Source organism: Rhinopithecus bieti, unplaced genomic scaffold (genome assembly GCF_001698545.2).
Source record: "Rhinopithecus bieti isolate Rb0 unplaced genomic scaffold, ASM169854v2 scaffold_9877, whole genome shotgun sequence".
NCBI lineage: Eukaryota > Metazoa > Chordata > Mammalia > Primates > Cercopithecidae > Rhinopithecus > Rhinopithecus bieti.
The window spans coordinates 403,418-419,659 of NW_016806237.1; the positions used below are offsets into that span (position 1 = coordinate 403,418).

A 16,242-nucleotide genomic window follows, 5' to 3' on the forward strand; every position below is an offset into this window, starting at 1 on the left:
ACTCCTTTTTACTTTTTCTCATTTCTTATCTTTTCCTTTAGTAGCCAAAATATACATGCATGAGTGGCTGAGAACCAAGTGTATATTGAGGTTTGAAAGGTACCCTTTATGAATAACTCTTAGGAAGTGTATTGACTGTTAGGACTCCACATACATACACTTGGGCCCAGTGCTTCCTGGATCCTTTATGAATAGTTTTTTTTTTTTTTTTTTTGAGACGGAGTCTCGCTCTGTCGCCCAGGCTGGAGGGCAGTGGCCGGATCTCAGCTCACTGCAAGCTCCGCCTCCCGGGTTTACACCATTCTCCTGCCTCAGCCTCCGAGTAGCTGGGACTACAGGCGCCCGCCACCTCGCCCGGCTAGTTTTTTGTATTTTTTAGTAGAGACGGGGTTTCACCGTGTTAGCCAGGATGGTCTCGATCTCCTGACCTCGTGATCCGCCCATCTCGGCCTCCCAGAGTGCTGGGATTACAGGCTTGAGCCACCGCGCCCGGCTATGAATAGTTTTATAACTCAATGTTTTTATCACAGTATTAAGAGATCTGCCACCTTTAGTTAGTTCAACTTGAACAAAGACTTACATTGGGTTTTTTAAAAAAAACATTACGTTTACATTGGGGTCCTTTTTTGCTCTTCTTTCAAACATTCCGTTTTTGATAATTGCCTCTGATTTATCCTGTCATTTAGTTGTTTTGATTTTGTTTTTTGTTTTTTAACTGTTCCCTGCACCATAGACAGTTTCCTTGGGAACTTGTTTACTAAATAAACAAGATTTCCCTGTGATAGTTTCAGTTTTACGGAAAGTCTAGTTTTTTTTTACATGTAGCATTTTCTTTGACCACCTTTGGGAATTGCACCTGTACCCTCAGGCACCCTGCAAGGATTTAGGCATACATTCTTGCTTAATACCTGACCACCTAACAGTGAAATCACCCTGAGTAGATACAGTTGGATATTCATGCAGTGATTTTTCTTTGTACGAGTAATGTTCATTGAATGGCATAAAGCCACAAAGCTTTCATTGGCCTTTTGTACATTAAAAACAGCACCTTCTCTGAAATAAGTTTAAGTGTGGAAAGCATGTTTCTTGCTAAGGTGGAGGGAGCTGGCAGCGTGGTTGTCATCTGGCTGCTGAGCCCTCCAGCCTCCGTCCACGAGCACTACTACATCCTGCTTCACGGGCAGCTTCCAGGAGGTTAAGAAGCAGCAGCCGGGGGTGGATTAGATATTAGAAGTGGATGAGTGTGTTCACTTAATGAAGGCTTGTGCAGATGGGGATGTGGGTCTGACCCAGGGGTTGGCAAGTTGCAGCTGGCTGCCCATTTTTGTAAATAAACTTATATTGGCACATAGCCACATCCCTTCATTTATATGTTGTCTCTGGCTGCTTTTGTGCTGCCCAGCAGAACTGAGCAGTTAAAACAGAGACTGGCCTCTAAAGCCTGAAGTGTTTACTGTCTAACTCTTTAAGAAGAAGTTTCCCCATCCCTGGTCTAACCCAATATTGTCCGGAGAAAAATCCAGATAAAGTCGTATCTTGGAATGACTAATTCTGTGTAGTACCAGACAGATTAAGAAGTAAAATCATTTCCATTGGTCTGTAGTACATTTTGTTAGCAATGAAATAGTTTTCTTGATTATTTTAAAAACATCAAATGCATAGAGGTATTACAATTTGATTTAACTGTATTTCCAGTTAAAATGTCTCCTCTTTGTTCCAGTGTTGAATATGAAACATTCGATATATTGGAGGATGAAGAAGTAAGTTCTGTGTTTGATGTTTCACCTTTGTCTTAGCTTTAATCGTAAGGGCCTGACAGGATGGTTTCCGGATTCCTGTTGTTTCTTTAGGTTCGGCAAGGATTAAAAGCCTACTCCAATTGGCCAACGTACCCTCAGCTGTATGTGAAAGGGGAGCTGGTGGGAGGATTGGATATCGTGAAGGTAAGTCCAGTTCTGCTGTTCTAAAGAGCGGAAAAGACTTCGGTATGTTTACAAATGATTTCAGATTGAATGGAAACTTGAGAGTGGTTTTTGACTCCTGTTTCCAGCCTGACTCAGGCATTTCTAGACCAGTATCACCGTTTCTGTGTGCATAAGTACCCTGCCATTCTCACTGTCCCCACCTGGCAGCCTGTTCTTACTTCCACACTGGAACTAGCCATTTCATCCCTTTTCTGTGGGGCGATCTTACCTGGCACTCAGGGTCCTTGTTAGATCCTCTTCAGCTTCCAGCCAATAAATTATTTTTTCTTGCCTTACTCACCTGCCCTTGGGTGCATGGACTGACAGCAGTGTGAGGCCTGTGGCCCAATGCTGCCTATCCTTGCCACAGAGGCTGAAGATCACTGTCCCTGGTCCCCCGAGAGAAAAAATGTAGGTCCCTTTACGGTTTTCAGATGTTTGGAAATCTGTTATCTGTTAGATTGTAAGTGTTTTAGGTAAGACACCATTTCTGATGTATCTTGAGTCCTTCCTGATGCTTTGTGTATTTTAGGAGTCTAGTAAATGGTTGTTGGATGGATAAGTGACTTGACTTCTTGCTTGAGTTTTAAATGGACATGACTTTGCTTATATTTAATGTCTAGAATTGAGGGCAGGCCCACCAACTAGCACCTGTGTGCTCCATAGCTCTTTGATGAGCTCTTTGTAGCTTTAATATCTACCCACAGGCCCCACTGCACCCTAGGCCCACTGTGGGCATGGTGGTATTGAGGAGGGTGGTAGCCGGGTGGGTATAGAGGAGCTAGACAGGAATGTTGGGCAGGAATGCCAGGTTCTGCTCGGGGACATGAACAAAACTGCCCCGAAAGGTAGGCTGCTGACTGCCCTCAGACCTTCCTCTTGCCTCAGTCCATTAGAGAATTTTCTCTGAGGTCAGATCTTCGACTTTTTATGTGGAAAACAAATAGCAAGTAGTACTACTTCTAGTTATGTTGTATAATAAAAATTGTTTTTTTTTTTTTTTTTTGAGACGGAGTTTCACTCTTGTTGTCCCGCTGGAGTGAATGGTGCAATCTTGGCTCACTGCAGCCTCTGCCTCCCAGGTTCATGTGGTTCTCCTGTCCCAGCCTCCCGAGTAGCTGGGATTACAGGCACCCACCATCACGCCCCACTAATTTTTGTATTTTTAGTAGAGATGGGGTTTCATCATGTTGGCCACGCTGGTCTTGAATTGCTGACCTCAGGTGATCCGCCCGCCTTGGCCTCCCAAAGTGCTGGGATTACAGGCGTGAGCCACCGCACCCAGCCAAAATAAAAGTTTTTAACACATGCTTTTGTAAAGTGAAGCACTAGCTTACCACTGAAATGACATCAGCACTTTGGACCAATATGTTTTATAGAAACAAAGCTTGAGCTCCATTGACTGCAGAGACTGTTTTTGTCCTGTGGTGGCCTCTGTGCTGGTTTTGTTTCCTGTGGAGTTCCAGGTTTGATATCATACTTCTTAAACAAGCCAGTGAGACATTTTTCCTGGGGAACGGTCTCACTCCTGGAGGAAAAAAATGTTTGAGACTATAGCTCTTGTATAGCCCTGAAGCAGCAAAAACGGATCTGCATTTGTTTCTCCTCCCATTCCCTCCTTCCCTTACTTCGTCTCTCTCTCTCTCTCTCTCTATATATATATATAATCTTATTTTTGTAAGACACAAACAGTACTCACACCCCAAATACTCTTGAGCCTGTTCTTGTCTAAATGTTTTATAGCCTGTACCTTAGCCATTGGTAACTCTTGGGAAGATACAATCAATAAATCTCATTTAATTCTAAAGCTAAGCTGTGTGGATAACTTCTTTTTAGTTATATAACAGAGTGTTATATGATTTTTTTATGTTCACCTGCTAAGAACATACACATTTGGAATGTGTGATATTGTTAACGTTTTTCCTTGAGAAGATGTATGGAATGGCTCTTTCGATGCCATTTTGATCTGTTTCTTGCAGAATGCGGTCCTTCATGTTCAGTTCAAGTAAAAGATGTTTGAAATGGTCTAATCTGGCTGGCCTCTTTGGAGCAATGAGCATTTGTTTTGTTGAATGAGTGACTGAATAATGATTTGGTTACTCAGCCAATCTAGTGTCCTGAGAAAATTGTGAGTTGTTATTGCCTCTGAAGAGTAAACGGTTCACTACTGCTGTTGCAGAATGTTTGTACTTAAGACAGTTTGTTGAGAGAGATTTAGAAGATTTAGTTTGGTTAGGTTTAGATGTTTCACCTGCCAGCTCGCATTAACAGCGGTGAGGATGGTGAGACTCCCTCATTTGGCGCACTCCCAGTGTTCCAGGCACACTGCTTTGGTGCTTTAAGAGGCTGCTTCACGTCATCTCCCAGCAGCCTCAGAGAGCAGAATTCTTCTGTCAGTAGAAGAATGAGGAAACAGAGACATGGAGAGGTCAGGTGAGTTGTCAGCCATCCCATCACTAGTAATCCATTGAGTCCAGATTCCACCTGAGGGCCACCTGCCCTTGCCCACTCAGCTGCATGGTCCTCTCTCTGCCTTCTTGAGTGTGTGCTCAGAAAAGTCCTGCTGGGTCCCTTGCAGCGGCAGGGTGTCTGCTCGTTGAATAGTAGAAGAAGATCCCTAGACATGACTGAAAGCCGTCTGGGTTTTGTGTGACAGCATCATTCCTATTTGAATTTCATCCAGAGAGGAGGTCATACGGATTTTAATGGTTTTATTGATTGATGTTTATGCTGCTCAGTGATAACCTGAAATGTTATATTAAATGTTTGTTTAAACCAGAAAATTTTATTTATCATGTCTCTCCTCTCAAACTTGGGGTCTGTACTCCAGATTTTAAATCTGAAAAACAGGCACAAGGAGCACGGTGCCTGTACTGCGGTTCCAGTCAATCTAGTGGTAGCTCTTTTGATGCCATGTCTGTTTCTGAATTGTTAGGTCTTTTTGATGGTTTCTGCCTTTCCCTGTTACTGGTACTCTCGCTTTTCCTGAGACAGAGATGTATTCCCAGGTTGGGTTTCAATAGCAAAGCCTCTTTCCTCTCTGTGAGTGGAAGAACGGGAGGGGAACAAGCATCATATTTGAGTAGGCTTTTAACGTCACACTGCTTTTTTTGTTTGTTTGTTGTTGGTTTTTTTTGGAGACAGAGTCTCACTCTGTCACCCAGGCTGGAGTGCAGTGGGGGTGATCTTGGCTCTTGGGTCACTGCACCCTCCACCTCCTGGGTTCAAGCAGTTTTCATGCCTCAGCCTCTTAAGTAGCTAGAATTACAGGCACATGCCACCACACCAACCTGGCTAATTTTTGTATTTTTAGTAAAGATAGGTTTTGTCATGTTGGCCAGGCTGGCCTTGAACTCCTGACTTCAAGTGATCTGCCCCCTTGGCTTCTTAAAGTGCTGGGATTGTAGGTGTGAGCCACTGCGCCCAGCCACATTGCTTCATTCTTCAACCTTGAAAGTCACTTGATTTATTTTCCTTATTTATTGCTGTAGTTTAAATAGGGGGCTTCACTGGCTCTGGTTGCTCTGTTTCCTAATACTAAACAATCTGTTGGTTTTAGGATACTTTAACTTCATTTATTTAGTTATTTATGAATGAATGAATGAATGAATGAATGAATGAGATGGAGTCTCGCTGTAGCCCAGGCTGTAGTGCAATCGCACAATCTTGGCTCACTACAACCTCTGCCTCCCGGGTTCAAGAGATTCTCCCTGTCTCAGCCTCCTGAGTAGCTGGGATTACAGGCACCTGCCACCATGCCCGGCTAATTTTTGTATTTTTAGTAGGGACAGGGTTTCACCATGTTGGCCGGGCTGTTCTTGAACTCCTGACCTCAGGTGATCTGCCCACCTCGACCTCCCAAAGTGCTGGGATTACAGGCATGAGCAACTGTGCCCAGCCTTATTCATTTATTTTTTAAGAGACAGATTTCACCATGTTGGTCAGGCTGGTCTTGAACTCCTGGCCTCAAGTGATCTGCCTGTCTCCGCCTCCCAAAGTGCTGGGATTACATTTGTGAGCCACCACACTTGGCCAAGAATACTTTGTTAGTTTTTAACCTGATAGTGTATTCAGGTTTTATGGCACATTTAGTTTAAGAGTGTTAAAAGACTGGAGTTTTAATCCAATAAGTGTTTCTTTTGGTTCTCAGATATACATACAAGCTGTGATTGTTTAGATGTTTCCATCTTTTTATATATGCATATACATATTATTATTGTTGTTTTTCATTTTTAGGAACTGAAAGAAAATGGTGAATTGCTGCCTATACTGAGAGGAGAAAATTAATAAATCTTAAACTTGGTGCCCAACTATTGCAAGAAGTATTTAATTACATTGGAAGCAGTTCATGATTTAGTCCTCAGAAATGGACTAGGAATAGAAAATTCCTGCTTACTCAGTTACATGTTTTGTGTATTTCACAATGTCGTGCTAAATAAATGTATGTTACATTTTTTCCCACCAAAAATAGAATGCAATAAACATCTTCAAATTATTAACAATAATTGTATGAAAAAAGTATATCTTTACAGCAATATTAAACATACAGCTACTATAATTAGCCCACATTAAATCTCTTTTTCTTAGTACATGAGTATCTTCTAGCAGTTAAGAAAGGCAGTCTTCAGAAAATGGAGAACTGTGGCGGAATGCAGTACACAACAGTATTTAGGACAACTCCTTTGCCAACACAATGGCTCCCCTCGCTGGTGAAAGATCTCTTTACAGCTTGGGAAAAACAACGGAAATTAGTTTCTGATGTCATTGCTGAGCTCGGCACTGGTTAAATTGCTGAGGCAGTGTAGGATGTCTGCAGGTTTAGACTCTCATTTCACAAGGCACCAGTAGTGAATTATCAAGAAACATTTTAGAGGAAAATGATTTCTCATTGAATATGATACAACAAACACTTTTTCATAAGGTCTAGAAGAGTGGGTCGTCATGACAAAGGATGGAAAAGTATTGTCATTTGTTGTAAGCATCACTACTTTTTTTTTTTTTTTTTTTTTAAGACGGGGTCTGGCTCTGTCACCCAGGCTGGAGTGCAGTGGCACGATTATGGCTCACTGCAGCCTCGACTTCTCGGGGCCTAGTGATCCTCCTGCCTCAGCCTCCTGAGTAACTGGGACCACAGGCTGCCATCACCATGCCCACCTAATTTTTTTATTTCTTGTAGAGATGAGGTCTCTTACTTCAGCCTCCCAAAGTGCTGGAATTTACAGGTAGGACTACCACACTTGGTCCACTTATTTATAATAAACATTGATTTTGTCCTTCAAGGTCCTTTGGTCCTCCTATTGAGAACAGTTTGAAGTCCATGAAAATTTTAACAGTATTTTTGATCCTGAATCTAACATATTCGAGAAATAGTTGCTCCACTAGGCTTCCACAAGCAGGCTTCAAATGGGATGGCTAAATTCACCTCATGGTTCTTAGTTTTTTTGGTACTTGTGACACATTCTCTTCATATATTACCCCACGCTGTTTAGGCAGTTAAGATGCTGGCACTGTCCGGTGGTGATAAGGAAAGGGAAGCAGAAGTCAGTAATTCAGACAAGAATAAACAGGATGAAATGCGTCTATTCCTAGGCCTAGGTAAGATTAGCCCACCACCTGCACACTGTTGCTGTCTCTTCAGCTCAGGCTGTTTTTCTGTTTGGATTGTGTAAGGAGTAGAGTGCTGTATTTGTGTGTGACAGAGGCTGGTCTGTACAAGTCATAAAGCTCGATGAGGCCTTGCTTCCTGCTAGGTGTTAGGATGCCCATGGTGGTGGATTTTCTTGGCGTTCTGTGTAATTAAATAAGGCTCTTTAGAGCATTGGTCCATGACAACTTCGTTGTTTCTATTTAAAGTGAAAATCATTGTATAAATAAAACCTTTTAAATGCAGATACAAATAGAATTTTAACTGAAATTTTATGAAGCCGTTGGCTGCAGGGATGTGTGTGTCATGGAGGAGGGCTCCATACTTTTTTTGTATACTTATCTCAAACCTAAATCATTTGCATACTGCTTTTTCTTTAAGTGCCAACTGTCCTAGTATATTTTCTAAGTCAACTTTTAACTTCACTTTATCCTAAGCAAGAATATCTTTGCCATCACAGATTCAATAAGCTCGTTTTTTTCTAATGCACATACAAATAAATAAAATGCACAACTTTAAACATAAATGGCTACCTCCAATTTAGGAAGCACTGTTCTGGCCAGAGGCCATTGCTCTGATAAGGTCATGTGGTTAGTGCATTTTAGGAAGACCTCCTTTCCCTTTGATTGACTCCTGTAGGACATAAGATACCAGTGACATTATCCTTTGTTGAGCCATCCTGGTTTGAGGCAGGATGAGTGTTGAGAGTTTTTGGGGAGTTGCCCCTGTGTCCTGTATGAATTTATCCTCTTAAATTCTGGTGGTCATTGGCTCTGCTGACTCCAGGTAAGTTGGGGTGACAATGCAGCATATTTCTATTTTCTAGTTGTTTTTGGCCAGACATGGGGAAGATCAAGAGATCTTGTTCATGCAAGCGGATTGATGGCCATTCCTAATGTGATTTTATTAGTGTATTTGAGAAAGTAAAGTAAGATTCTTGAGCCCAACTGAACTTCCCCTATTGAATTTTCTAACAAAAAGAGAGTTTGTGTATGGGTTTATAATTGAGCCTGCTCTTGTAGAAATGTTGTATCAGAATTGAAATCCTCTCTGATCCTCAAATTCTAGAGACAAAGTTGTTTTCTGAATTTGAGAAATCAGTTCACAAGGAAAGGTGACAACATGACGTTTGGATGTTGTCCCACACGTGAGGCCTTGTTGGGTGCTTATGGTGGGAGGGACCGTCCAGGCAGGTTTTGTATGAAGAGTTTTCATGCCTGGACACATTTCTGTCCTGAGAAGCACTGCTGTGCTTTTGGGAGCATGGACCGAGGCCAGAGCCTGTGGCCAGCTCTGCCTGCCCTCCCTTTCTTGGCCTGCTCTGTTGAGTCTGTAGTGGGGCTTCCTTCGTGTGGCATCCTGCCAGGTTAAAGCTGCATGGTGCTTAGGATAGAGCTGGTGCTGTGGGGAGGCTCTCGATGAAGGGGGCTGCCATCTGTTTGCCTGTTAACTCTTAGAAACCAAACCTCACATGTCAGAATTTCCTTTCTAGAAGAGGCCGGTTGAATAGGAACCAGAAAGGCCCTCATACAGGCAGAGCTGTTCGCTCCTCTTGACTTGTGTTTTTGTGCCTTCTTTGCAGGAAGGCTTCTTAGGGAATTGGTATCTGTTTAGGGGAAGTAAGCCTGCAGGAATGAACTTTTTTAATTTTAAATAAAACTCTTGATCAAAATGGAAAGGAAAACTAAAACCAATGAAACAGGTTAGGTAGTTTGTGGAATTCTCCTTTGCAGGTGAGGGGAGAAAGCAGCTCTCTCAAGGGCACAGCTACAGGTTGGGAGCTGGGGCTTCCATCCAGGGTCTGGGACACCCAAACCTTAGGCTTGCCCCTCCTGGGAGGCCTCCCCTTCAGCGCTGTGTGGGATGCAGTTGCCTTTTTACCTGTGATAAGAAACTGGTGAATTGCCAGTATTCTGGCTCTGACTTCAGTCTGCCCCTTTCCTGGGGATTAGAGGGCATTAACCCTACTTCCTACAGCCGAGCAGCTCTTCCTCATGACTCTGTTTTCTAAACTCTGGGGGTTGACTGATTTGAAGACTGCCTTGTTGATGAATGTGTTGACGCTTGCTATCATAATGTAAATGCTTCTTATTAAAATAACAGGACCTGGTGGGTTCAGTTGCCTTGCCCACGTGTGACTTACATGCTTTTGCCTTTTGTTTGTTGAACACTGAACCTTGCAGAAGCATCAGGAAGTCCATCTTGGTCCCACTGGATTGATCATTAAGAAGGAAGGAGAAAATTATTGCCATTTCCATTCTTTACAAAATGTCATAAGTCTGCTGAGGAGTAGACTAAAAAATAGCATGTTTTTATAATTAGTCTCATTTTATTAACTTAGAAAATGTTTAATCTCTGAAACAACTGCAATACATTTTAAGCACTTGGTAATCATGATCTGTCTTATTGGAAAGAATTATACAAGAAAGACCTGTCTTGACAGTCAAAAGTTAAAAGCTTAAGATTGTAATATGAAACATGATTTCTGGTTTAGTTTTTAAAGTAAAATCAGCTTTCTTTTCCTTTCTTTTTTTTTTTTTGTGATTGAGACAGGGTCTCCTCTGTCACTCAGGCTGGAGTGCAGTGGTGCAATCAAGGCTCACAGCATCCTTGGCCTCCCAGGTTCAAGATCCTCCCACCTCAGCCTCCTTGGTAGCTGAGATGACAGGCATGTGCCACCATACCCCGGCTGTGCTTTGATTTTTTTTTTTTTTTTGTAGACATGAAGTCTCACTCTGTTGCCCAGGCTGGTCTCAACCTCCTGGGCTCAAGTGATCCTCCCACAGTGTTGGGATTACAGGCCTGAGCCACCATGCCCGGCCTAAGATTGGTTTTCTTAAATTTGACAGTTGCGACTTTTCAAAATTTAAACCTTTCTAAATAAAAGTAATTTGATTTTTTGCAGATGAATTCTTGTTTTATACACATTTCAGATGTTGAGTTGGAGGACCTAGACCGTTCCCTTTTTGTCTAGTTGCATTTCCTCATGGCCATCCACTGATCATTGAATCAGTATAAACATGGACAGTTTCTCTTGAGTCTTTGGGTCTTCATTTCTGAAGGCTCCTGTGTCACGTAAGACTTAAATAAATCTTATATTTAAGTCTTAAATATGCTTTTCTCTTGTTAATCTCTTTTGTTATAAGAGTGTCGGCTGTGCCCCTTGTGATGGATGAGGAAAGGTATCCACCTTTCCGAATCAGACACAAGCTGCAGTGGCTTCCTGATGCCTCATTCACCAGGATGGGTAACTTTAAAGAGAAGTTTTATAACTGGCATCCCATTCTGGTTTCAGAGTCTCGGGGGCTTTTTTCATACAGCTTTGTCTGATATTTAGAGACGTTCAGATTCAGAAGAAATGAGTTCGGTTAGCTCATGGGCCGGGCACATGCACTGAGTCACTGAAAGCAGCAGAATACCTTGAGGGAGTCTTGGTACACTTAGGTCACTGTAAGGTTCTAGGGCTAGGAGTGGGGGTTTGAACCAGGGTCCCTCAGCGCAGCCCCAGTGCTGTGCTTGAAGCCTCATGCCACGCTGGCTTTGAGGTAGCACACTGCCTTAGTGAGTGGAGTTGCCCAAGTCTGGGGCTTCTGAAATGACCTGGTATTTTTACCTTCCTGTTAGAAATGGTGTGGCTTTTACAAATTAAGTGCCAGGCTGGGCACAATGGCTCATGCCTGTAATCCCAGCACTTTGGGAGGCAGAGGCAGGTGGGTTGCTTGAGCTCAGGAGTTTAAGACCAGCCTGAGCAACATGGTGAAACCTCATCTCTACAAAAAATAAAAAATTAACTGGTCATGGTGGTGTGCACCTGTAGTCCCAGCTACTTGGGGAGCTGAGATAGGATTGCTTGAGCCCAGGAGGTCAAGGCTCCAGTGATCGTGCCATTGCACCCCAGCTTGGGTGACAAAATAAGAGCCTGTCTCAGGAAAAAAAAACGAGGACCTGCAAATTTTGACTGAAAAAGACCTGTTCTCCCCACGGTCATTCATCTTGTCATTGGTTGTCAGTGGTACAGTGTTAATTTAATCTTTTCTCAAAAAATCAAGTTTTGTTTGAGGAAGTGACATTTCCGTATGAACTCCTAGAGAGAGAGCCTGCCCTCGTTCGGGGTTGCCTGGGGGATGCCTGCCATGTGGTCCAAGGTGAGGTAAGCGTTTCTCTGCCCCTTGTCTCCCAGTCTGCTGTCCCCAGGAACGAGTTCCCTAACTCCTAGCCCCGTCGTTGAGCCCAAGCTTGTAACCTGGATATGGGAGCCGTCTATTTAGGAAGAAGGCTTGTATGGTAATTTCTAAAGGAATTAAAATAGATTTTTATGCTCTTGTCCTATGTTTTGTGCTTAAAACGGAGAGCCCCGATATAATGGAGAAAAGCCAGAAGGAGCTTGGATGCCCTTGAGAACCCCGTCACCTGTCTGTAGGGGCAGAAAGGAGGATACCTTTCTTCACCCATTACAAGGGGCACAGCCAACACTCCTTTAATAGATTACCAAGGAAAAGTATAAAATTTATGTAAAGACTTAGGTGACACAGGAGCCTTCAGAAATAAAGATCCAAGAGAAACTGCATGTTCACACTCAGATTCAACGAAGAGTGGGTGGCCATGCAGAAATGTGACTGGACAGAAGGGAAGAGTCTGATCGTAGACTGGATGGGAAAACCTTGCCCCCGTGTAGCATTCCTTCCTTCCAGGTACAGGACAGGGCCCTTCTGGAATGAAGGTCTGGGAACACTTTCAGATAAAGTACTGTGGAGGATGTCTTTGTGGCCGGCTCCTGTAGTGGAACGCGGGTCCGGCTGCTCGCCAGTTCCAGAGTCCAGTTGACAAGAGCAAGGTCTGGTAGAAAGAAAATGATGGTTAACCAGAACTAGTCATGGGGATGTGGCTGGATTCCCACCCAAAGTAACGACTTTGAATTTCTGGGGAGAAGGCAAGGGTTTAGAAAGGGGCGACGGGAGGGGACTTGAAATGGGAGGCGTGCAGGGGTTGTGCTGAGTACAATGTGTGTCTTGTTCTGGTGGCTGTCCTGGGCCTCAGTCCACCTGGAGTGTGGGCTGGCATCATCTCAACGAGTGGCCAGATTTGACTGCCCACCTTGAGGTAAGCTCTGGGATTTTGCACCTGGGTTTCCACACTTGGTCTGTCTCAAGATTAGCCCCTAGAACTTCGAAGCAAGCAGGTAATTAGAGACTAGCTCACAGACACATGTGAAGAGGGTATACGGTGAGAAAGGGGAGGGGTATGGAGTCTATTTTAAGAGTAAGGGAAAAGGCTTCTGCAATTTAAGGTTATGTCTCAGTACTAAAGAAAAGGGAAAAAAAAGTTTAAAAATGCATTTTGAAGTTAAGCTGCTCAGTTAAACTCCTACACAAAGGCCGGGGAAGGTGAGAGTCATATTTCTAGGTGTTTTTTTTTTTTTTTTTTTTTTCTTGAGACAGAGTTTTGCTCTTGTCCCCCAGGCTGGAGTGCAGTGGCGTAATCTTGGCTCACTGCAACCTCCACCTCCTGGGTTCAAGCAATTCTCCTGCCTCAGCCTCCCCAGTAGCTGGGATTACAGGCGTGTACCACCATGCCTGCCTAGATTTTGTATTTTTAGTAGAGATGGCCAGGCTGGTCTCGAACTCCTGACCTCAAGTGATCCACCCGTCTCAAGCCTCCCAAAGTGCTGGGATTACAAGGTGTGAGCCACAGCACCCGGCCATATTTCTAGGTTTTTATGGCTGGCCTTGCATGAGAGGGGTTCTGGTTTCTGTCACCTGCACTGGGGAAGAGGCATTCTACTTTCTGTGGCCTACCTTGAGGTGGGTGGGATGGGGGCAAGGGAAGGGGCCAGAGGGGGTCAGAGAGCCCTTGCTTCTGAGGCGCTTCCAGTGTCCTGCAGTTCCTAGTACTCAGTGTGCCAAAACCCCAGGCCTTGGGTATCATTTTCTGAGCCCCAACCCAGCCCTCTAATTTGCCTTTAGGTCTGGAGGAAGGTTCCAGGGCATTTGCCCTTGGTGGGTGCAGGTAGGGAGGATCTGCGGGTCTTCCTCATGCCAGGAGTCTTGTCCCAGAATCAAAGGCTCCTGGTGGGTAGGAGTGCGTCCCATGCTGCAGCACGCTTGGCTGTCTAAAGTTGCTGATGAGAAGCAGCACAGGATCTGGCAGGGATGGTCCTGAGCAGAGAGGCTGAGATGGGAGGTGGTGGCCCATTCTGTCTCCATCCCTGAACCCCATGCACTGAGGTGCAGGAAGTGTGTGTAGTTTCACACACTGAAATGTAAGAAAGCATGTTCCTGTTGAAAATACAATCCCGCTGGGCATGCTCTGGGATGACGACAGGTTTTGTCCTCCTCCTGCAGCTAAGTCCAGGAGTCCTGGAGCCCTGGGTTCTCATCGGGGCTGCAGCCCTCTGCTGTTTCCCTGTCCGCTGTCAGGGAAGGAGTCTCCTATATCGCAGGGCAGGGCCTGCGTGCAGGTCCAGGTGTATAAATTTTAGGGCTTGTTCAGGAAGCAGGCAAAATGTGCCCTTGGAGGTGCTGAGATACAAAGCTTTTCCCCCTGGTGTTTATTATTTGCTACTTAATATTCTAAGTAAAGAAAAATTAGAAATTTAAGTCATTAACATGAACGTTTCTGCTTTTCTTTACACTGTGCAGTGGCAATTTCAAATGCAAATATAAGAGCATTTAACTTGTGTGTGGGGTACCTGAGTTGGCCCATTAATGTCTATCTCAGCTTCTGCCAGGATGCTGGAGGTGCTGCACAAAAGGAAATGCTCTTGATCTGTGCACATTCCCTCAGCGAGCACTGCCTTCAGGCTAAGGCAAGAGAGAGAGAAGGAGCTGTGGGTTGCCCTCTCATTGCCTGCCTTCTGTGTCATCTTCAGTGAGTAGTTGGCTAGTACAGGCAGGAGACAAGGCAGAGAGGATATGATGATTTACTCCGTCATCCGTGTTTCTTAGAATGCAGTTGCTCTCTTTCTGGGCTGGAAGCAAGTTCTGGTGTGATTGGAAAGTGTGGTGCCAGGGCTATCAGCTCCAGCTCTCCTGTCACAGCCGGTTACACGCTGAGGTTGCCCTCGCCTTGAGTCTTGTCACCCCTGACGCTGGGGCCCACTGGAACGCTGCTTCTGGTGCATCGTGAACCCTGCATGTTAGCCGGGTGGCAAGGAGTAGCCAGTTCTCTGCTCACCCACATGCTCTGTGGTGCCTCTGCACTAACAGCACGCGTTCAGATAAAATTATTAAGAATTTTGAGATGATGATAGCAGAACGTGAAACCGAATGTAGTCCTGAGTGCAGGGCCCCACGGGACCGCACAGGTGGCAGGCCTGGAAAGCCAGTCCTGCTTCTAGCCGTGTGGCTGAAGGAGGTTGGGGAGCTCAGGCCCTGATCCCAGGGTTCTCCTTTCCTGGAGATTCTGTTAAAGGGCCACTCACCTTAACCATGATCTTCTGTTTGAACTTGCTCCGAACTTCTCACTAGACAAACACACACCCGGTCACCTGTGACCCCTTGTTCTATGTGCATTCCTGCAGGGACGTACTCTCCAACCGACGCTGAAACTACCACAGCAAACAGGTGCTGTCCTCTATTAAGTCATCTAATTCTCACCACAACCCTATGAGGTAGGCATCATCAGCCCCATTTGACAGATGGGGAAACTGAGGCATGGGTGAAGCAAACTGCTCCTGGTCATAATACCTGGTGGACCAGGATTTGACCCTGGGCCTCCTGGCTGCAGTTCGCCCTCTTAACCCCTGTGAGGTGTGAGGAGTCAGTGAATTGGCTCTTGTGGCTTGGGAGGGAGACATGTTCCTCTGGGTGGCCAGGGACAGCACTGTGTGGAGGGTGGAGTGCTGGGCTGTGAATGGGCCCATACTGGTCCTAATGGTAGGCAGAGAGGGTGAGGAGGTGCCCAGGACCGGCTTTGCTGGAAGGAGAGAACGCTGGCACCACAGGAGCAGCCCACCGTGAAGGCCATGCCCTGCCCCAAGCGTGGTGCCTATTTAGAACCTGCTGAGGACCCCCCAGCACGATGGCATTTTGGGTGTTATTTTTGCCGGTAGGGAAACAAACTCAGGCCTGGGGCGGGGACGGATTCTCCCTGAAGGCAGGTCTGAGGCCGGCGGGAGCACTCACCCCCAGCGCGCGCGCTGGGTTCTATCTACTGTGGTGCGATCTCGGCTCACTGCAAGCTCCGCCTCCCGGGTTCACGCCATTCTCCTGCCTCAGCCTCCCGAGTAGCTGGGACTACAGGCACCCGCCACCTCGCCCGGCTAGTTTTTTGTATTTTTTAGTAGAGACGTGGTTTCACCGTGTTAGCCAGGATGGTCTCGATCTCCTGACCTCATGATCCGGCCCGCTTCGGCCTCCCAAAGTGTTGGGATTGGGATTACAGGCGTGAGCCACCGCACCCAGCCGCAAATACTGGAAGTTTTAAGTCAAGCGAACGAACGTTAAACCGTGTCCTGTCCTCTTACCTTGACAAATACACCTACCAGTGACCGTGAAGACTGCCTTGTGAATTTAGAAAGTCCTGGGTCTTGGGAGCTTCAGGGAACAGATCGCCCGTCCACGTGCGCCCCCCTTGCTTCCCATCCTGTTTCTGTCCCCTCCCCCGGGCCCTGTGGCGCACAGGGGTGGGGTCGGG

General features: G+C 45.4%; 1 protein-coding gene across 1 annotated transcript in view; it reads left to right on the plus strand.

Moving 5' to 3' along the window:
* The window catches only part of GLRX3 (glutaredoxin 3), a 45,219-nt gene extending 38,701 nt beyond the window's left edge, over positions 1-6,518 (plus strand). The window contains exons 9-11 of the mRNA XM_017875315.1: positions 1,721-1,760; positions 1,851-1,943; positions 6,201-6,518. Coding sequence (XP_017730804.1) covers positions 1,721-1,760; positions 1,851-1,943; positions 6,201-6,251 — 184 coding nt within the window. The 3' untranslated portion in view covers positions 6,252-6,518. The remainder of the gene's footprint in view (positions 1-1,720; positions 1,761-1,850; positions 1,944-6,200) is intronic.
* Positions 6,519-16,242: the final 9,724 nt, after the last annotated feature.